This window comes from Mytilus edulis, chromosome 11, assembly GCF_963676685.1.
Source record: "Mytilus edulis chromosome 11, xbMytEdul2.2, whole genome shotgun sequence".
NCBI lineage: Eukaryota > Metazoa > Mollusca > Bivalvia > Mytilida > Mytilidae > Mytilus > Mytilus edulis.
The window spans coordinates 12430223-12452609 of NC_092354.1; the positions used below are offsets into that span (position 1 = coordinate 12430223).

Below are 22387 nucleotides of genomic sequence, written 5' to 3' on the forward strand. Positions count from 1 at the left end.
TGTCACCTTTCCATATATATGTGGACAAACTGCCATATTCCAGTTACTTCTGTATCTACATTCTGAAGTCGTATAGAATCGTCCAGGTTTTACAATCTGTTTGCTAGATGTGTATGACGTCACTGATCCATCCTCATCGCGGAACGTAGCTCCCTTATCTCCATCCATATTACCAAATTCATGGATTGTTGCATTCCCGTCATACACACGATTTCCGTCTAATGGCTACCAGAAGAAACAGAGGAATTGTCAGGAGATAAATGGTAAGCAGTAACTACTGTTATTGAGTCAGTCGCATAAAAACATAATGTAGGCAGGTGCACATATAAATGGAAGTTAAAATCTAAGTTTCCATTATGTTAAAGTGATTAAAAATTAAAAGAATAATGTGTCTGAAAACACGAACTTGCCCGCTTAAGAATTGCCGTTTTCAAAGTTAAAAAGGTGCATAACTCTAATAAGAACGATAAATGACCAAACTTGAACGAACTCAGCATGGTCTGAATCATTGTGCATGAGTTTCATAAAATTTGTATGAGACCAACTTATTAAGTTTGAGTGTAGAAATGAAAAAAATAGCTATTTTCCAAGTTAAAAATATTTTTAACTCAGAAAGGTTAAAATCAAAATTTAAACTCTGTCTGCATGTAATGGTTTTTAGTATTGAGTACGAGTTTCATACAATTTGGATGATACAAACTTAAATAAATAGTGCTGAAATGGAAAATTTGAAAACTTTCAAAGTTATAGAGATAACTAACTCTAGAACAGTAAGTGGTTCACTGCCCAAATTAGAACTTTCTTCTTGGTCTGCGAGTTTTGGCTCTATACAATGTGTATGGTAAGCGTTCTTTGTAACTTTGATGAGAAAAACTTAAGTGATAGTGTGGAAATAGAAATGGGACGGACAGAAAGACAGCGATCAAGGGTAACACTTAATGTCCTCGTTGATTACGGCGGGGGCATAAAAAAATCCTTCGAAAAATGTAGCAACAATCAAAAAGCGTGTGTTCCGGAGGGGTAGGAAGATCTTGCCACTTGTAGTGGAATCCTTAGTGTTCTCATGCAAAATATGAATGTGTTGATGATTCGCATTCGGGTATGTATAAAATCGAGACAAAAAAGCCGGAATTTCAGGATTTCGACATTTAACAGTTGATAAAACAACAAACAATCAATAAGGATGGCCAAAAGAATGGTATTTATAAAATATCAATAACTTTATGCAAGGATAAGAACACAAAACGAAATTAGAATATTGTGACTTTATTATTTCTTATAGGAATATATCCTAACATAGTCAAACGATTTTATATACTGTAGAGGTCATATTTTGCTTTAGGGCCGACCCCTTATGGGCCGACTTGACCATTAAGTAGTTCGCTACTTTGCTTTCCCCACACCGGAAGTATACCTATTTTTGATCACACGAGGTTACGATGCATTTATATGTACTGAGAAATTTGGTTTAGATACTTCTGTTTTGTTTATCGTAACGAACGTAACGAATTAAAGTACGCATTAAACATATTGAAGTTATTTGTCTTCTCTGGCCAGTACATCATAAACAAAACAGAAACAGATGCAAGACGCTGAATCTGTAGACAGTCGTGAAAGGAAAATGACTGAAAAGGGTTTGTTGTACAACCTGGAATTAAAGCAAAAGGAACGAACAAAATTGCTAAAATCATTAAATGGAGTATGTGATGAGTTGAAACAACTAACGTCAGAAACAAAGGATACCGATGCGGTGAAACAAGTCTATACAACATGGGTATCTTTGTATGAACAATTACTAGTGTCGCATGAACAATTTCAAAAGCTTTTTGAAGTTGATCATGATAGAGAATTGGATGACACGTGGTTTCAAGAGAGAAATAAAAACTTTATTATCCCAAATGACAATGTTCAACAGTGGTTTATATCAAATCAAGTTCCGAAAATAGTTGTGACTACTGCTCAAGAAGATAGTATGTCCCGGATATCGCGAGGCAGTAGACGCTCAAGAACTAGCTCGAGTGCATTTAGTCAACTATCAACTGCAAAGTTAAAAGAAGAACAGAGAAAGGCAGAACTGATAGCAAGAGCAAACTCTTTATCAGATAAAAAAAAAGTTGGAAGAAGCAAAACTACAACTAAGAATGAGAGAAGAAGAACTAAGAAGGGTTATGAAGCAGCTTTAGAAGAATTTAATTATCGTTATGGAGATCCTGACGTCATTTCATCATGCGTACGTCAAAAGAGCGCTGGATTGGTCAGTGATTAAACCAGACAATGCTAAAGCCTTGGATGACTTTTCGATATTTTTACGAGAATGTCTCTACGCTGTTGAGAATGTTGAAGCAGCAAGAATCCTAGAATACTCTGAAAATCTAAAACACCTTGTAAAAAAGTTGCCATACTACTTACATGAAAAATGGAGAAACATTTTCTATGATACAAAGGGAAGAAAGGAAACAGTTAAATTTCAGCAATTAGTTAATTTTGTCAAGAAGGAAGCAAAGAAAGCGATTACCCGATATATGGTAAAGAAGTGTTAAGCGGAACAAACTTAAGTGGTAAAAAGGCTGACAGTAGCCCAAAGGCATCAGGAAAAACTTTTGTCTGTAAAAACTTTGCAACAGGAATAAAGGAGTCAACTAATGAACAAAGTACACAAAGAGGTAATATAAGGGTTGCATTTGTGACACCATGCTTATTTTGTCAGGGAACGAATCATTTGCTTGACAACTGTAAAACCTTTGTAAAAAAGGATTTAAAGGAACGTTTCAATTTCTTGAAAATAAAAGGACTCTGTTTTGCCTGTCTTAAGTCTGGTCATCAGAAGGCTGTCTGTCAACATAAGGCTACCTGTGCCAACTGCCATAGAACTCATCCAACAATATTACACATTAACCCACGGCAAATTGATCAACCGAAAAACGAAGAGTCAAATAAGAGTGATTTTGAAGAGACTACGAACACGTTGTCTATTAATGCTAGTACACATACGAGGGCTGGAGAATCAAGATGTCAAGCCTTACCAATTGTGCCAGTTATATTAAAATTGATTAACTGTGACAAATATGTTGAGACATATGCATTTCTTGACTCTGGAAGTACAGCTTCATTTTGTACAGAGAATGTTGTCAGATTTCTCAATGTTGAAGGAAAAAGAACACAAATAAATCTGCTCACAATGGCACAAGAAAAAGTTGTTGACAGTTCGGTAATTTCAGGGCTTGAAGTTTGCGACATAAATGGAAACAACGCGATTAGCTTGCCACCTATCTTTACTAGACCTAATTTGCCTGTTTCCAGAAAGGACATTGTCTCAAGTAATGACTTACAGAAGTGGCCACATTTGTGTGATGTGCCACTTAACAGAGTTAACTGTGATGTTGGACTATTGATTGGTATAAATGTTCTAAGAGCTATGGAACCCTGGGATGTAATTACTAGTGTTAATAATAGCCCATTTGCAATGAAAACTTTACTAGGCTAGGTTATTAATGGTCCCCTTGATGTCGTAAATACCGATCAAGTTGTTGGAATGTTTGTATCAAGTAATCGGATCACAGCAAATCAGATTTTTCCTAGTCTAGAGGATCAACTTCGCAATCATTTTAATTATGACTTTAGTGAGAGGACAATTGATGACGAAAATGAACCGTCAAAAGAAGATAAACAGTTTTTACACATTGTGTCAAAGTCAAGTTCATTGGTAAACAGACACTACGTTATTGACTTGCCATTTAAATCAAAAGATGTACAAATGCCGAACAACAGAAAACAAGCTGAACAGAGACTCATTGCGCTCTCAAAACGTTTCACACAAGATCATGACTTTCACAAACAGGATGTCACATTCATGGATAAAGTAATAAATGAAGGCTATGCTATAAGAGTACCAGAGAAAGACAACGGTCAAAATTAAGGTAGTATCTGGTATTTACCACATCATGGTGTATTTCATCCAAAGAAAATGAAATTACGAGTTGTATTCGATTGTGCAGCTAGATTCAAAGGGACATCATTAAATGATCAATTACTTCAAGGACCAAACCTGACAAACACCCTCATTGGTACGCTGATTCGCTTCAGACAGGAAGAAATTGCAATCATGGGAGACATTGATAGTATGTTTTACCAAGTCCGTGTGCCTTCTCATGATTCTAACTTTCTCAGATTTCTTTGGTGGGAAAATGGTGATCATTCGAAACAGCCTGTAGAGTACAAAATGGTAGTTCTTCTCTTTGGTGCCACCTCTTCGCCAAGTTGCGCAAACTATGCGCTTAGAAAAACTGCATCAGAGCTAAAGGGTACATTTGACAATCAAGTTGTTGACACTGTTTTGAAGAATTTTTATGTAGATGATTGTCTAAAATCAGTTTCAAGCACAAACAAGGCTATTGCTTTAATCAGTAACATACAAAGTTTATTAAAACAGGGTGGTTTTCGCATAGCAAAGTGGATTAGTAACGACAGAGATGTGATTAATTCTGTTCCTGTTGAAGAACGCGCTAAGGGAATAAAGGACTTAGATTTAGATCAAGACTCTTTACCAATAGATAGAGCATTAGGCGTACAATGGTGTAGGACTCGGATAAATTTCATTTCAACATCGATGTTAAAGACAAACCAGCAACAAGGCGTGGTATCTTATCAATGACAAGTAGTGTTTTTGATCCGCTTGGATTTCTAGCGCCGTTCTGTCTAGTTGTCAAAAGTATTCTACAAGAACTTTGTAGGCTCGGTATTGGATGGGATGATGCAATCCCACAAGTATTATCTGAAAAGTGGACTCAATGGCTTTGTGACCTTCAAAAACTGTCAGAATTTAAAGTAAACCGATGTTTAAAACCGTCAGGTTTTGGTGAAATAGTTGCCGCTGATTTGCATCCCTTTGCAGATGCGAGCGAAATTGGATATGGTGTAGTAAGTTACTTGCGCATTGAGAACGAAGAAGGTAACACTTATTGTTCATTCATCATGGGAAAGTTACGAGTCACACCTCTGAAACAAGTTACAATTCCAAGGTTAGAGTTAACCGCAGCTACAGTAGCCGTGAGTAACAAAATGATTTTGAAAGAATTAGAGATACCTGTACAGCGATCTTATTTCTGGACAGATAGTATGACAGTTTTACGATATATTAAGAATACTACATCACGAGTTCATACATTTGTACCCAATAGTCTTGCAATTATACATGAAGGCTCTAATATCTTTGACTGGCGTTACATAAGTACCAAATTGAATCCCGCAGACCTAGCCTCAAGAGGTGTTTCCGCAGAAGGTCTTCTTAGAATGGATCAATGGATTGTTCCTCCTGACTTTCTGTTGAAATCGACAAATGAATGGCCCGATTCATTGAACTGTGACTCAGATATCGTTTGCACTAGTGACCCGGAAGTTAAAAAGGTATCTGTAAGTACAATTGTAACTAGTCAACCAAATCAGGACAATTGGTTTGACCTTTTGAACATCTTTTAGTTTGTTACCCCGATTTTGTTATTTGTCCATGGATTTATGAGTTTTAAACAGCGGTATACTACTGTTGCCTTTATTTATTCATAGATCATCATTCATCGTGGTATTCTCTTAAAAGAAGCGTAGGATGGATAATTAAAGTTCGTAAGGAGTTACTTAGACGTGTCAGTAATAAGAAAGAAGATAACCAAATGTCACTTGTTAAGGAATCGGATTCGAAAGATACTAAACGAATATCACTTCAGGATTTAAAAGACGCCGAACATTTAATTTTAGTTTACGTGCAGAGACAAGAATTCACTGATGAGATTAACACTCTTTCCGGTAACAAAACAGTCAAGGCTACAAGTAATATCCGGAAACTCGACCCAGTTTTAGATGGTGATCTTTTACGTGTAGGAGGACGTTTAATAAAGTCAAAAATGCCGGAAAAATGTAAACATCCGATTATATTACCAAAGGGTCACCACATCTCTGAATTGATTCTTAGACAAATACACATGGATTTACAACACAGTGGTAGAAATTATTTGCTAGCTCACCTTCGTGAAACTTATTGGTTGATAAATGCACCCTCAGCTGTGAAAAAATTGATATCAAAATGTGTTGTGTTTCGTTTAAGTGCGCCCGTAGGTGAACAAAAGATGGCTTATTTGCCATCAGATCGTATTATGCCGGATGAACCACCTTTCTCGAGAGTAGGAGTAGATTATTTTGGTCCTTTTGAAGTGAAACAACGTAGATGTCGTATGGTGCGATTTTTACTTGCCTGTCTAGTAGAGCTATTCATTTGGAGGTAGCTGCATCCTTAGATATATCAATGTTTTACGACGATTCATTGCTCGTCGTGGTCAAGTAGAAAAGATCAGATCTGACAACGGCACGAATTTCGTTGGCACAGAGCGCGAACTTAAGAGCGCATTAAGTGAATGGAATTTGAATCAAATTGAGAATGCAATGCTACAAAAGAACATAGATTGGAAGTTCAATCCTCCGGCAGGTTCGCATTTCGGAGGTGTATGGGAGAGGTTGATCAGAAGTGTACGCAAGACAATGAATAGTGTTATTAGAGAACAAGTTTTGGACGATGACGGTCTGAATACTGTTTTTTGTGAGATAGAATCGACTCTCAATAGTAGACCGATTACGATGAATTCAGATGACCCAAGTGATTTGGAAGCGCTGACGCCAAATCATCTGTTGCTTATGAAACGCAAAGCATACTTACCTCCTGGACTATTCAGTAAAACGGACAATTATTGCCGTCGAAAATGGAGACAAATTCAGTATATTGCAAATCTATTTTGGAGACGTTGGGTGCGAGAGTACCTTCCCATGTTACAAGAACGTCAGAAATGGCATAAAGAGAGGAGAAATTTAATGGTTGGGGACATTGTGATTGTGGTTGACTCAAATGCTCCGAGAAATTCATGGCCCATGGGGCGGATTACTGAAATAATTCCAGACCGCAACGGACTCGTGCGTCAGGTGAAAGTAAAAATTGGAAACAATGTACTTACTCGTCCAGTAGACAAACTGTGTGTTACTCTAAAGTGTGATTAACTACATTGTGTATTTGACTTTATTATGATTTTGAGTACAGACTTTATATATATGTATTTTTTAATTGTTTCGCATGTAGCTCCACAATTACAGGGCTGGGATGTAGATGTCATATTTTGCTTTAGGGCCGACCCCTTATGGGCCGACTTGACCATTAAATAGTTCACTACTTTGCTTTCCCCACAACGGAAGTATACCTATTTTTGATCACACGAGGTTACGATGCATTTATATGTACTGAGAAATTTGGTTTAGATACTTCTGTTTTGTTTATCGTAACGAATGTTACGAATTAAAGTACGCATTAAACATATTGAAGTTATTTGTCTTCTCTGGCCAGTACATATACAATTTAATTTTTCAAGATATACGGTTCAATGCATGTACCTTTTAAAGAGTTCATATTTCACAAAAGGCTCACGTGATATTGTATGCCTATAGTTGTTATGACTTCAGTAAATAAAGATTGAAACATTTATTGCATATATACATTGTATTAAAGTTGGGCTATAATTCAAAATGGAGGAAGTTACCATATTAAAGAGGTATATATTTTACCAGAATCTGACATGGTGAAAACAATAATTTTCAAGTCTAACTAAAAAGAACTAGCCTCTTTTAGAAGAGATGGGAAATCAATTTCTTGAAAACAGCAACGAACTGCTTGTTTTGTATACCAACTAAAGATATAGCTGCCTCAGCAGTTGTTGATACTATTCGTCGTTCGTTGAATAGAAAAGGGACTTTCCGATTTGATTTTCCTCTGAGTTTAGTATTTTTGTGATTTTACTTTTTAGAACCATTGACAAGATGTAACTATTGTAGACAATATAAAGATTGACAGTACAAGGAAACATTGTCAAAGGCAATCATGCTAACCACTAAACTGATAGAGCTCCTCGCGTGTAGATAAAAACAAAACAGAGCTCATTCATTTTCTGTCAAATTAACAGATGGATGAACACATTTTCGAGATGAGAATTATTGCTACAGTTGTTACCGATGTATTAGTACTTGTTTCATGTCATTGTGACAATGCAGCTGATATTTATGGGTTGCTTTGGGACTGGAAACCACTTCGTATACATTTTAATTCATGAGCTTGCTAACTTTTTAGGACAAGAAAAAGCATATGCATTGCCTGTTTTCCATGCATTCACTGTATTCCACACTGTGGCATAGATCGCTGGTTAAGGTGGAAAAAAACAGGGGATACATGAATGGTATTGAATGGTGTCACAAGAGTATACACCGTTATGAGAGACCAGGGTTGCGTCCAATATCGTAGCAGCTACGTAGTGCTACGTAGATGTTTGTCTACTGAACGAGTAGCTAGTCTAGCTGCTATCTATATCTATATATATTGCAGCTAGGCTAGCTACACGTTCAATAGTCATACATTTATGTAGCCCTTTGCAGCCGCTACGATATTGGACGCAACCAATGTGAGTACTCTGAATGTCGACACCACTATTACGCAATTAATCGAACGATTCGTTATGCTGATGTTTGATCGAACAATATCAATGGTCAAGGATATTTAACCTTTTTTTGGACAATATTGCTTTTTTTTTTTATCAAACATAGGTATTTTGTCTCTAAATTACGTTTACTTGTGATATTTTTTACCGGAAGTGACAAATTTCTGAATAAAATACCCCGAGGGTTTATTTCAAACCATGAATACACAATAATATTAAAGTCTACACAGCAAACTTTGGCTACCAGCTGTGAGATTTGAATAACCATTAATCAGTTATCAAATGCATGTCTGCCCATTTTGATGATTAAACCGGAAGTTGATAAAATCAAGCTTGCCTCCATATATAATTTTGTTTAGAATGGTCCAAACTATGTTTCTACCAAATTTAATGCTTTTAAAACATAGTGCACAATTGTTCACCTATATGCTGGGTAACCATTAATCAGTTATCAAATGCATGTCCGCCATTTTGATGATGAAACCGGAAGTGAATCAAATCAAGCTTGCCTCCATATCTAATTTTGTTTAGAATGGTCCAAACTATGTTTCTACCAAATTTTATGCTTTTAACACAAAGTGCACAATTATTCACCTATCTGCTGGACTATTTGAAAAAAGTATTGTTACTGCAAACTTTCTTACTCTTTTATAATGCAACTTACATCATTAAATCCAAACAGAATGTCTGTCATAGCACTACCAGCAGAACTGGAAAATTGATTTCTCCGACGAAATCCAATGGCTGCAGAAGTGTAGTTCTCTGTTGATTTAAAATCATTGAACCATATCTTATCAGCATACACAGGTCCGTCGTAAAAAATCAAACCAATGATTGGGAATTGGCTGCAAGGATACGAATATAAAGTTAATTGTTTGTAACAGAGACGTCATAGCATCAAACATTGCAAATAATACTAGCGTCCCAAGCGGTTTTCTGGATTTACCTTCATCATGAACGCTTATTTTTAAAATTTAGAAAGCAAACGATGTCTATGACGTATATGATCTGAATCAATTGAAGAGCTATATAATTAAAAATGACCTGACAAGATCAGCCAAATCCATCCTAGGTCAATTTTTCTAGAGAGAGTGGAAATCTTAGTTTATTAAAGTACATTTCAGAGCACAGTTTTTACTTCTCACACGTTTTGTTTGTTAAGTATTTTTATATCCTCTCTGGTTGATATAATACATTTTCCTGCTCCATTGTATGTCATTAATGAAACAGACCTATATAAAAAATCTTGTATATGTTGTCTCATTACCATTAAATTTCATCACATTAAAATGCAAACAAGTTTGCCAAAAAAATGTCACATTTTAACAAATCAAACATACTGATTTCTATTTCGGGCAGGATAGTTTAGAAGGATGTAAAAAAAAAAAATGCCAATTAACCTCTTTTATATGCTTTTTATTATAATTTCATTTGAAGTTCATTCGCTGACGGAAGCGGTTTAGTATACGCTAACAGCTTGTTTCTAGATCCTATTAATTATTTCACTTGTATTATTATGTAAATGCCTATGTGTGTACATTACTTTACCTGAATTTAATTAATAAAATATGTTTACACTAAGTTCATTCGCTGCTTAGGACACTTAAAAACATAAATGTTGTATCAGTAGTTTCCTATGACTACTTTTTCTAAAAACATATACCCTCCGAAAACAGTTAACCTTTTGAATTCTGTTTCAACGCCAAAGAAAGTTTAATGTTCAACTTACTCATCCCATGGTACAGCTAGAGACCGAGGGTAAGCCAATGGTCGACTTAATGTATTGTTCCAGGTTTTGGTCGGTTCTCCAATATTATCCGTTTCGCCAACAATAACGCTGTATTCTATAAATTGCTCTTGTTTTGATGATCTGTTAATGGAATTGAAGAACACTCCGATTATTTTTACGCGTATAAACATAATCACAAAATGTAAAACTATTTGTTGTTGATGAAGCTGACATGACATACTATTCTGTAGAAAAACGACTTCAATAGTTATCAAAGGTACCAGACAAGTACAAAGTTGAAGAGTTTTGAGGACCCAAAATTCCAAAAAAATGTGTCAAATACGGCTAGGGTAATCTATTCCTGGGATAAAAAAATCCTTAGTTATTCGAAAAGTTTTGTAACAGGAAATTAATACAAATGACCATATTCTTAATATTCATGTCAACACCGAAGTGCTGACTACTGGACTGGTGAATTCATACCCTCGGGGACGACACGTCCACCAGCAGTGGTATCGAAACAGTGGTGTAAATAGTTATTAAAGGTACCAGGATTATAATTTAATACGCATGACGCGCGTTTCGTATGCATAAGACTCACCAATGACGCATAAACATAAACATTATATCAGTTTGCAAAACAAAATAATAGAAAAATAAGTACACACTTTTATAACGATATTACAAATAGTTAGACTCCATGCCTTGCGGTCATAAAACAATCAAGTCAGTTTTTTGTACTCGTACTCCAAAATCAACCAATCAAAATGCTGGATTTTATGTATCAAGCATGATTCTTGTGCTCCAAGCACTGAGCAATGTTTTATACCCTCAGGTATAAATAAAATTTACCCCTACATTAACTTCATGTACAGACAACTTAAACAGAATTCGAATATGACATGTTTCTTTCTCTTTATGAATAAACCCATGCTCTAAATCTAATAAAAACAATTTGCACATGAGTATATTGACTTCTGAAGTATAATGAATGTTATCAAATTGGCATGTATCTAATATATTTCATTAACTTAAAACACTTCCAAACTCTTAAATGATGCACATGTTGTTGTTACTCATTCATTTATTATGACTGTAATGCGTTGCATTCCAAAATTGACATATATGACCTAGATACGACAACCGTTCATGCTGGCTGTTCAAAAACACCTCCCTCTGAAAAATCATAGCGCCAGCTGTTTTCTTCTTTACAAACAAAAAAGGGAGGTTCATGGAAGAGACTACACATTCGCTTTACCCTTATACACATCGGACATAAATATTACCTTAATTGTCCTTATCAGAATCGAAATAATTGATGCAAGTTATACTTTATTGAACTTTTAACATGGGTAGGCATAATATTCGTGTTTTTTAGCCCTCACTATCGCTCGGGCAAAATTAATCACAATATAGTGCCAACCCATGTTAAAACTACAATAAAGTATAGCTTGCATCAATTATTTCTTAAATTAAGAAAAATACCAACAAAACAGAGGGAACAAAATTGAAGTCATACCATCAAAAAAGTTCTTCATAGTTCACAAATAAAATAATGAAATTCTCTCGAGTTCCATTGACACACATTCTTATAATTTTACGATGGCCTCATATGAAAAGATAGGGGTCATTCACGTATGTATTCTTTGATATTTAAAGTCATGTTTATCCATTCTTTATTTGTTTTGTCGATCATTTTACATTTTTGAAATGTTTTCACTATTCTCTTCTCTCTATTTTCAGATATTTTCTTTATTTTTGGGTTCTTTTGTTGCAGTTTTGTTCCATTTTTCTATATTCAGCAAACCCTGCCAGACACGAATGTAAATCTTCTTCGTGTAACAGCTAGAGTGTTCCCCTAATTATGCACCTGTTAAAGCAAGTCTAAATTTGAAATCAAAATAATACGCTAAAACAAGGACAACATACATATTTCATTGAATACTACCCTCATCATAACAAACAGAAACTGATCATATGAGAGATCGAATGTAGGAATCTGATGTTCAGTAGTTGTTGTTTGTTGATGTGGTTCATAAGTGTCTATAATTAGTAAATACATTTTTGGGAAGTGAATTTAACAAAACAAAGAAACAAATGTCTAAACCAACTATACCTTGCAAATATCAGTCCTCGACCGCTGTCTGCTGAGCTGAAAAAATAAACCAACATGAAAAAGCTGATGTGCATAATGTATGTATTTAATAAAACAAATTGATGTAAAAGAGATAAACTTAAATCTTTCAGTATAATCTGATTGTCAAACACATGAATTGAGTCGTCCACCATTTCTGCGAATTGAACTGTAGACGAACAAAAACTTCAAATCATTAAGAGAAAATAAAAAACAAATCTAATTGGGGCTTAGAAACCAAACAACTGGTGGTTGATAAAGATTAAAAAAATTAAACAAAAAACAAACGACTGCGGCTTTAAAGTTGCATATTCTCCAAAACATGAACACCATTAACTTGGAAGTATTTTAATTATTTGTATTGCGCATTATATAACATTATATAATTCAAAAATGACATTTTGTATTGGACAGGTCAATTACAGTCATAGGATCATTTTAGCTAAGAAAGCGTTAATAATTTATGACAATTTGACCAATCGAGGTTCATGGGTTTTTCTTCCGGAGCATACATTTTTTTTCTATTTAAAAAGAATTTCTTATGAATTGTAGGAGCAAATGATTTTTCTATTATCATTTCCAATTGAAACAAACCGTTACCCCTCTAAGTCTGAAAAGTTTTGTTACGAAATTTTGATAGATAACAACCTTAAAAAAAGCATTATCATTTTCTTTGTTCAGTGGACCGTAAAAATGGGATAAAATCTCTAATTCTGCTAAACTACCTTGACCAAAAACTTTAACCTGAAGCGGGACTGATGGACGAACGGACGGAAGAACGGACTAACGGACGGACTAACGGACGAACGAACGAACAGACGGTCCCACATACCAGAAAGCATAATGCCCTTAAATAGGGCATAAAAAGTCCATGCCCCCTCCAAATATGAATTATCCATGCCTTACAAAATAAACTCACGAGTAATGTTTCAAAACTATAAACCCTCCCCTGATCCAACTGTTCTGTATTCTATTTTTCCAACCTAAAATATATGTATGAATATATATTAAATAATGAATTAACAAGCGTAGTGTAAAATCGTCGGCGACAAGTAATCGACATATACATTTTGTAAGTACCAACATTTTTTTCAACGTATACATTTTGGAAATACCAACACTCTATTTTCAACGTATACGTTGAAATATCACTTTGCAGTTGATTGAATTACACTCGAAGTGATAAATTATTCGCAATACACTTTTGACTTTACAACTGAGATGAGAGAGATGTCGACCCGGATCACACAACCCCTTATTAACAATTTTTGATAAATTTGCATAGTTTCGAAAGTATTGATTGTCTTGAAGTAAGTGTATAAATAGTTAAGTTTGGATTGTTCTGTTTTTTAAATTCATAAGTAAAGCAAGTATGTATTTTGCAGTCAATATAAAAGTAGAATACAAAGCAAACTATTAATCAGCATGTACCATGACAAAAGACAAATTATTTCAAAACAGTTGTACAGAGTAGAGAAAACAAAATATTCTGCCACAAGAACTAGATCAGAAAAACGTAAGTGAACTCGGTACTTATACATCCCGTCAATGTGTTTGTATTATCTTTCATTTACTGTTGTGTTTCTTTTGTTCTTGTAACGTGACTCTGTACTTTAAAAGATCCCGTTCTATTATATGTCATTATGTTATTGTTCTATTATAAATTTGATAATACTTTGAACAACAAACGACAAAATTGTTTTACTCGAGTAGTGGAGTTAACCATATATGGATTCTTAAAAATTCTAAAGAACTTCTGGATAATTTTAGATCTTGGTCTGTTTCTGAAATTAATTCTAACATAACTTTTGATTTTTAACCCTGCATACCACCATTCCCCATGTGAAATTATAATTGTTTTGATTATACATTAAACGACAAAATGTCTTCCTAAGTGACGCTTACATTATCTGACGCCAAACACGAGAAACAATGAAAATGTTTTTTTAAGTTGATAGATGCTTTTTGTGCTTTTTTGTAAATGTTTGTTTGTTTTGAGATTGTAACACAGTGATGACTGCTGTAAATAGATATAGGAAGATGTGGTGTGAGTGCCAATGAGACAACTCTCCATACAAATAACAATTTAAAAAGTAAACCATTATAGGTTAAAGTACGGCCTTCAACACGGAGCCTTGGCTCACACCGAACAACAAGCTATAAAGGGCCCCAAAATTACTAGTGTAAAACCATTCAAACGGGAAAACCAACGGTCTAATCTATATAAACAAAACGAGAAACGAGAAACACGTATATATTACATAAACAAACGACAACTACTGTACATCAGATTCCTGACTTAGGACAGGTGCAAACATTTGCAGCGGGATTAAACGTTTTAATGGATCCAAACCTTCTCCCTTTTTCTGAAACAATAGCATAACATCACAACAAAGAAAAACATACGATAAAATACCAATTGGTAGACTTAACTCATATTTTGACTATTTTACCGATTATGTCTGTTTTGTTCACGCATCGTTGTAAATATAGCGGAATTTGATGCGACTGTCATACAAGTGAAAGGTTTAGCGCTATAAAACCAGGTTCAATCCACAATTTTCTACATTTGAAAATGCCTGTACGAAGTCAGGAATATGACAGTTGCTGTTCATTCCTTTGATGTATTTTATCATTTGATTTTGCCATTTGATTTGGGACTTTTCGTTGTGAAATTTCCTCAGAGTTCAGTATGTTTGTGTTTTTACTTTTTAGATAGCCCAGAGGCTGTTGTTTAATACTGTACATACATGTCATTTTGTTGATGTATACTGGATCATCTTCTGCATATTTATTCCTTGGATCAGTTGGAATTGTTCTGGGATAATATCCATTAACACCATATACTTTAAGATCATTGTGTTGTATTGTACCATCCATAAAAAATCCTGTCTAATCAAATATAGGAAGATATTGCAGTGCATATAAGAATAACATTGATTGGGAGTAAAGGGGTTTTATTTGTCATTCAATCGGGGTTATGATGATTATTCAAGCATATATTGATAACAATTGCTTGACATGCGTATAAACCATGTAAAAGTGGAAGTTGTATTTATCTTTTGAAAATTGTTTCTGATAATGCAAATAGTACGTTCATTAAAATCTGAAACCGCACAGTAAAGAACACGATGTTCTTATGTTATTGGTACACAAATAAAACGTGTAAAAGGATTTCTTTCTTTATTTGATAAGGAAAATAATTTAAAGACAGATTACACACTTATTCCCAATCTGAATACCAAAACAATTGACGAACCGGTATACTGACTATGTACTCCCTACACAAGGCACAAAATGCAATGTCTTCGCGTCGACCAGACGTGGTGGCATATTTATACACCCAGCACAATCTTGGTTTTACTGCAAGAAGAAAAGTCCAGGTGACCATATATCGTACATGTACCTCAGTGAACACAGGCGTTACATTTGCGTCATATAAGAATACTTACCACTAAATTTGAATGAGCTACATTATTAGATATTTCAGTTATCTTTGTGTGTTTTGCTTCATATTTCTTCATAAATCCTAAACTTTTAGAATTCCCTGTAGGTTCATCGGGGAATATTATCCAGAAACCATCTTCCTGTACAATATATTGAATAATCATTACTTTTTTAATCGTAATTAAGGACTAAAACTAATTTTGGGAAACTATTTTTCAAGGATTTCGATGATATTTATTTTCCACGAATTTGCATATTTAAAAAAAAATGCAGCTTTCGCGTTGGCTTGCATTTGTAATTTTCAAAAACAATAACATCAAGTATCAACAAAGTCATTTGTTATCAATAAACGTGTTCAACATGTGGTACCCGTGTAAGTTTCCTTTGTTTTACGACAAAGTGATGAAGTGGTTATGCCTCGGGACAATGGATAATAGTATCATGAAATAAATAGACTTATTCAAAACTTGCGATTGCATGGAAAAATGGAATAAAGAACAAATATATGATAAGTAAGCTGAAAAAATATCTAATGAAAATATTTTTTTGTACTTTCAACACCAGTTTTATTACAGATATAATTGTGGCATAAGACACAAAAAGCCTTTGACATTGAAAACCAAACAAGTCTTGCACATAACTGATAACGCCTAATACTATAATGTGACATACCACTGAACCAGCGGCCACATTGTTTCGTATAACTGTCAGAGGATTTGTTATCCAGAACGAGGCTGGTGTGCTGAAAAAGAAACTTAAGATGTACAAGTACAAAGAACCAGATATCAACTAGGTTGACTTACACTTGTATGTGCCACTGACCTTACACGTTTTGTTCTTTTTATTGGTTTGTTGTACTTCTTGATTTTGTTTGTTTGATTGGGTTGGTGATAGTTTGGTGCAATTTGTGTTTATGATTGCAAAGTTGTCCCCTGGAATAACATAAAATCAAAGCATGTAATACAAGATAATATTTCCTCTCAAAACCTATTGTTATCACATCATCGACACAATATACTAAACACCGAAGGAAAATAGAAACAATGACAATGACTAACCTGTCTGATGCAATAAGTTTTCCTTTACGTGTGGACGCTACCAAGTTGCCATCAATTACTGTCCTCTTTTCTCCTCCATCTTCCAAGAAAATGGAATGACCCAGTATATCATAACAGACGTTATCTTCTATCTACAAAAGTATAACATAGATCATTAAAATCTAATATATAGGTAAAGCGACAAAAAGAAGATTTACGATAAAAAAAAAAAAAGCATACACCAAAGCCAACATTATTATTGTACAAACGGTTCTTATACTCATACTATACCAGTAAATGTTTTGAATACTCATAGCAGATGTGCATTTAAACAAAGATGGCATTTTTTGTAATACATATTATGTAATGTAATGGTAGAGGGAATCAACAGGCAAGGCAGTGATAGGATGTTTAAATTATTGTTGTTATTAGCATAAATACCGGTTTCAAATATTTCATGAATATAAACAATAACGCTTGTAGTAATCATACCATATCTATTTTTTTTTATCTCATAATAATAATTTTAAGTGAGGATACTGAAATTTTATGCGACTGTCATATAAGTCAGATGTTGAACTAGATATAAACCAGGCTTAATCCACCATTTTGTCATATAAGGAAACGCCAGTACCAAGTTAGGAATATGACAGTTTGATGCGTTTGAGCTTTGATAACGGTCTTTCCGTTTTTGAATTTACCTTGGAATTTAGATTTTACTGTATATTGATTTAGTTACAAGAAGTTAAAGAAGAAATTTTGCAATTGCAAAAGGGTGTTAAACATACACCCAAATAGCAAAACAAACAGTCCAGGCAACTATACGTCTATAGGTTATTATCTCTTCAGAATGAAATGCCAAAAAAATTAACAATGTAAACAAAACTCCTACCGTTATGCCATGCGAACCGTGAATTGCTATACATCTTGCAAACGCTCTGTAAATTGAGTTTCTCTTGAGATATGGTGGATTAGGATAATTCCCGTCATCAGTGTCATAACACATGTGGAAATGTAGAGGATAGTTTCCTGGAAAACAAAACAGACATCAACAAGAAAAGAATAACAGGTACACATCTATGGTTAAGAGGTAAATCTACATGTATATTCAAGATGGGAACACATTGCAATGTACGGTGATGCAAACCCTAACAAAACATGGGATATCTTGATCAAAATACAAATATATTCTACAAAGATCGTTAAGTTATTTTGCGTTTTATTTGTCTGATTTGAGTGTGTGTGTTTGTGTAATTTGTTAACCAGGTTAACCGTTCAGGAGATATATGTTCCGTGATTGATTCTAAAATGACATGTTTTTCCGTTACTTCACCTTTGCATTTAGACCTATTCAACCAAAGCCTTTTTCTAGTTTTGGTGTGTGATTACTGATCACAGAATGTCCGATTTTTAAGATTTCAATTTTTCCGTTCAGGATCTAAGACCTTTTGTGACTTTAATATGTAATAAAAACCAGGCTTGTTCAGAGTTTGACCGCATGCCCCTTTTCTGATTTCTTTATATTAGTATTTATTTGTAGTAGACTGAATGTTCATTTAAGAGCAGCGATCAATAATGTATTTAAGCTTAATTTGTTAACATAAGCGGTTTTTTTTGGTATTCTTTTTCAACTAGCATTGTACCTTCTATGACACAACTGTGTAATGAGGTATGCTTTGTATTTTACTTTTAATCAATTTCGTGTGTTTTAGTCTTACCTATCTCAGTGGCTTGTCCAACGTTTTCTAGCTCTACGCCTTCTATGTGTACGTTCTTAAAGTTCCTTAAAATCTAAAAAATAATTGAAAAATAATCATTTACATTGAATGGTTTATACATCTAAATGATCTAAAACTATACAACGCAATTAAAAATCAGAGAAGCTATCCGTTTTGTTTTTGTTTATTGTAGAAGCCTTGACAATGATCTGTAGTTATGTATCCTTGTCCTGCGATCAGTTGGGGATTCTTGTCTCATTGACATTACTGTACATTATAATTTGTTATTTATCCGATTGCATTACGTCCAGTGACACGTGTTATGCATACTCTGACGATTTGTTTTATCTGAATTGAATCCGTTCAAACACAATGTCATACATGTACTATAATTACGTTCTATTTCAATATTACAAATTATAATTCAAATATAGGTACATTAATTACAACACATACATTATGTATAATATTTATTCATCCAGATCTAAAGCTACATGTAAACAGAGTAATTGTAATTTCCTATAGTTCAATGCTAATTTGACAGATTTAGCATCCACGTACCTGGATTTGACCGCCAAACGTGTCATAAGCATAATCCTTACAGTTTTTATTGGCTGTAGGACAATTGATCTCCATTTCCCCTAGGATCTTGATATTACGGGTCAACAAAGCTACTTCACCGCGCATGTCAATGTTGTTTTCCATTTTTGACCAATGTGTGTATCGGGGAGCAACTGGAATAGATAGATCAGTAAAAATCAGATACAAAGTAATTCCATACATAAAACTGCTTTTTCGAAAGCAATCATAGCGAAAGAAAAAAATCAAAGAAGATATTAAAACGTCGAAGGAGGTCATACAGTCCTGATAAAACGGAGGATCAAATTCAATTTCGTGTAGCAATCAATCTTTGCTATTTCAATTGGATGTAATGTGCTTTTAAATGATCCTTTAGAAGAACAGGTCTGCAGTCTTACTATAAGCAGTCATTCGAGGATAAAAGTGTAATTTGTATATTTATTAAATTTACATAGTTAAGCAATAAATACACCTGTATTTATATTGATTTTTTTTTTGCCAAAAGTATAAAGGATACGACTAGGTTTTTACATCTTTCCACTTCACTCCTTTAATTGCAGATAATCTTTACCCTACTTCTAAAATCACAACAGTTCCCATGTCTTTAAATGTAGCTACGTCTATTTTATGAACCTTCCTTTCCATCCGTAGATATTGTTTATATTTTGTAAACTCACGGCTAATTCCTATTTGTTTCTGGTTACAGTTTTGACAAAACTGGACAATTCCTTCTTCAGCCTGGTCCATATCAAAATCTGTAGAAGTTAACAACACCCTGTCGCCTGAAAACAAACAATTTGTGAAGAATTTGTTTGTGAACGACCGTTTAAGTCAGTAAGAGCAAAGATAAAAATGAATGATTTATTCAATTTAGTTGATTAATATAAGTCAATCGGCCAATCTTTCAAACGTATTCAAGGCGATACTTTGTTGAAATGTGACGAATGTTAATGCTGCTGGTAGTAAGCCAACATTCCATTATTTTGCTCATTACTGCATTTATATCTGATTGTCCCTACAATTCTTTGCTCTTACCAATACATGCCGGATGTTTAGCGGTGAAGTTTTGCACTATCAAATAATGCATATATATAATTAGTTTAATATTCATATTAATTTTCTAGTATATCGAACTACAAGGTAAATTGAAAAGAGAAAGTACATAAAAGCTAACAGACCCAAACGTTACCAGCCAACAGAACGAGTGAATCAAAACTGTCATATACAGACATTGTTTGAAGAGAATTGTGGATTAAACCTCACTTTATGTCTTAATGGAGCTAAAAATCCCACTTGTTTGCCAGTTTTGCATAGTAATACATTTGTATTAACAAAATCGAATGAGCAATTCAAACAGACATAATTGGTAAATGTGACAATAATTGGGAAAAGCAGCCATCACATATAAACAACAAAACTGACAAAAATAGCAAACATACAAGCAAACTTTGACTTTGTTGAAAGTATATTCAACAAAGACGCCTACATTTTTTGTAAGTAATTGAAAAAGAAGCAGGAAAAAAAGTTTGTTGGTGCCATAAAGATATATCCTTTTTATAACCCTATTGGCATACATGCATAAAATTGTAATGTAACGCTTGTAGTTCTAAGACTGTTAAACAAACCTGGTTCCCAGCTATGAACGTTGTCTACCACGTCAATGATGGGATACGTCCTGTCATACTCATATATTATAAAGTCTACACGTGTGTCTCCAGGAGAGCCAACTCTACTCAACACCTCAATTCGTTGGTTGGCAGCTCTAAAATCCATGGAAACGGTAGCTATTCGTCCGTCTTTTGCCGAGTTGTCTAATTTCTCTATTGCTGAATCAGGTTTACCTGTGTGCATTTAAATGATTGATTGGAATTAGACTATGAACGCCCTTCAAATTAAAATTTCCAAAAAAAAACCACCTTACAAACAAATGAGCAGAAGTTTGTAAAATTTCATCCGTCTAGTCGCCAACAGCAAGTTATTGTGAAAGATCTTAAAACTTTTGCATTTTGTTCTTTTGTTGGGTTTTTTTTGTGTTTTTTTTCTTCTGCAGTTTGGTTTTAGTTGGGGTTTCTATGATGTATGACGTTCTAGTATGTTTTGTTTAGTAAAACCATTTAAACGTCTTTTAACAAAGCATTTTAGTTATCAAACGACTAGGTAAAGTTTTGGAATTGTGAATAAAATGAATTTTAATTGAATTTTAATTTTAGTTCTGCATGTAGATTTTCTTATTGCAACAATTACAAAGATCGTCTTTCGATAAACAGTAGATTAAAAAAGAGAGTGACAAAATGGTGACGCACAAAAAAGAGCGAAATGAAGACTTGGTAATGAAATGAGAGAAACTGAAAGACAGGTATGAGGTTGGCATTAATGGACATCATTGGTAATGAACTCATGATCAAACATTCAGGTAGAGGATTTTATAATCTCTAATATTATCATTAGCTCAGTTGTAATATGACTACTTCGATTACGTTAAACGAACTTTTCCTAACGTTACTTATATTTTATGAAATTATAATCCTGCACTGAATTTCAAGACATTGGTGATAAAACCATGCTTAGATGGTACTATCATCAACCATTCGATCGGAAAGGCTGGAAAGTTAAATACATTTTGTAATATACCAACAATAGAAAAATAAATAATAATCTACTATTAGTAATGAAAAGAAACCTATAATAGCAATTAATGCGTAAGCATCATCGTTATCGACCTCTCGGATTCTCTTGGATCCTATTGATTCTAGTAAGGTATACACCTCGGAGAGGTCGCTGGATCCAACCAATGTTCGCAGCAAGGCAACACAAACCACATGGCCATCTTGCATACCTTAAAAGATAAAGATACAAAATTGAAGCGTCAGACAGTCATTTGTCGTTGTTGTAAATACGAAACGTACTCTTGAATAGACATGACATATCTATTCAATAAACAATCGACCAATCACAAATATGTGTTTACATGCATAGTCAGTATGGTTATATGGATGTTTGATTCCTAATAAAAAGTATAATTATAAAAATACCTATCTCCAAGGAAAATTCAAAACGATAAGTCCCTTATTAATTGGCAAAAGCCAAAGACCAAACACATCAAAAGAATGGATAACAACTGTCATAATCCTGACTTGGTACAGGTGGATTATACATGGTTTCATAGCCAGCCAAATTTCACTGTTGTATGACAGTCGCATACAATTCCATTATAATGACAACGAAGT

At 34.2% G+C, this 22387-nt stretch overlaps 1 protein-coding gene across 1 annotated transcript in view; it reads right to left on the minus strand.

The window, feature by feature from the left end:
* The window catches only part of LOC139493921 (cell surface hyaluronidase-like), a 38898-nt gene that overhangs the window by 12941 nt on the left and 3570 nt on the right, over window positions 1–22387 (minus strand). The window contains exons 5-19 of the mRNA XM_071282081.1: window positions 21841–21996; window positions 20786–21001; window positions 19838–19942; window positions 19143–19315; window positions 18582–18654; window positions 17756–17892; window positions 16885–17015; window positions 16499–16568; window positions 15832–15966; window positions 15130–15271; window positions 13299–13362; window positions 12362–12397; window positions 10246–10386; window positions 9181–9361; window positions 7–225 (exon numbers count right to left, since the gene is read on the minus strand). Coding sequence (XP_071138182.1) covers window positions 7–225; window positions 9181–9361; window positions 10246–10386; window positions 12362–12397; window positions 13299–13362; window positions 15130–15271; window positions 15832–15966; window positions 16499–16568; window positions 16885–17015; window positions 17756–17892; window positions 18582–18654; window positions 19143–19315; window positions 19838–19942; window positions 20786–21001; window positions 21841–21996 — 1979 coding nt within the window. The remainder of the gene's footprint in view (window positions 1–6; window positions 226–9180; window positions 9362–10245; window positions 10387–12361; window positions 12398–13298; window positions 13363–15129; window positions 15272–15831; window positions 15967–16498; window positions 16569–16884; window positions 17016–17755; window positions 17893–18581; window positions 18655–19142; window positions 19316–19837; window positions 19943–20785; window positions 21002–21840; window positions 21997–22387) is intronic.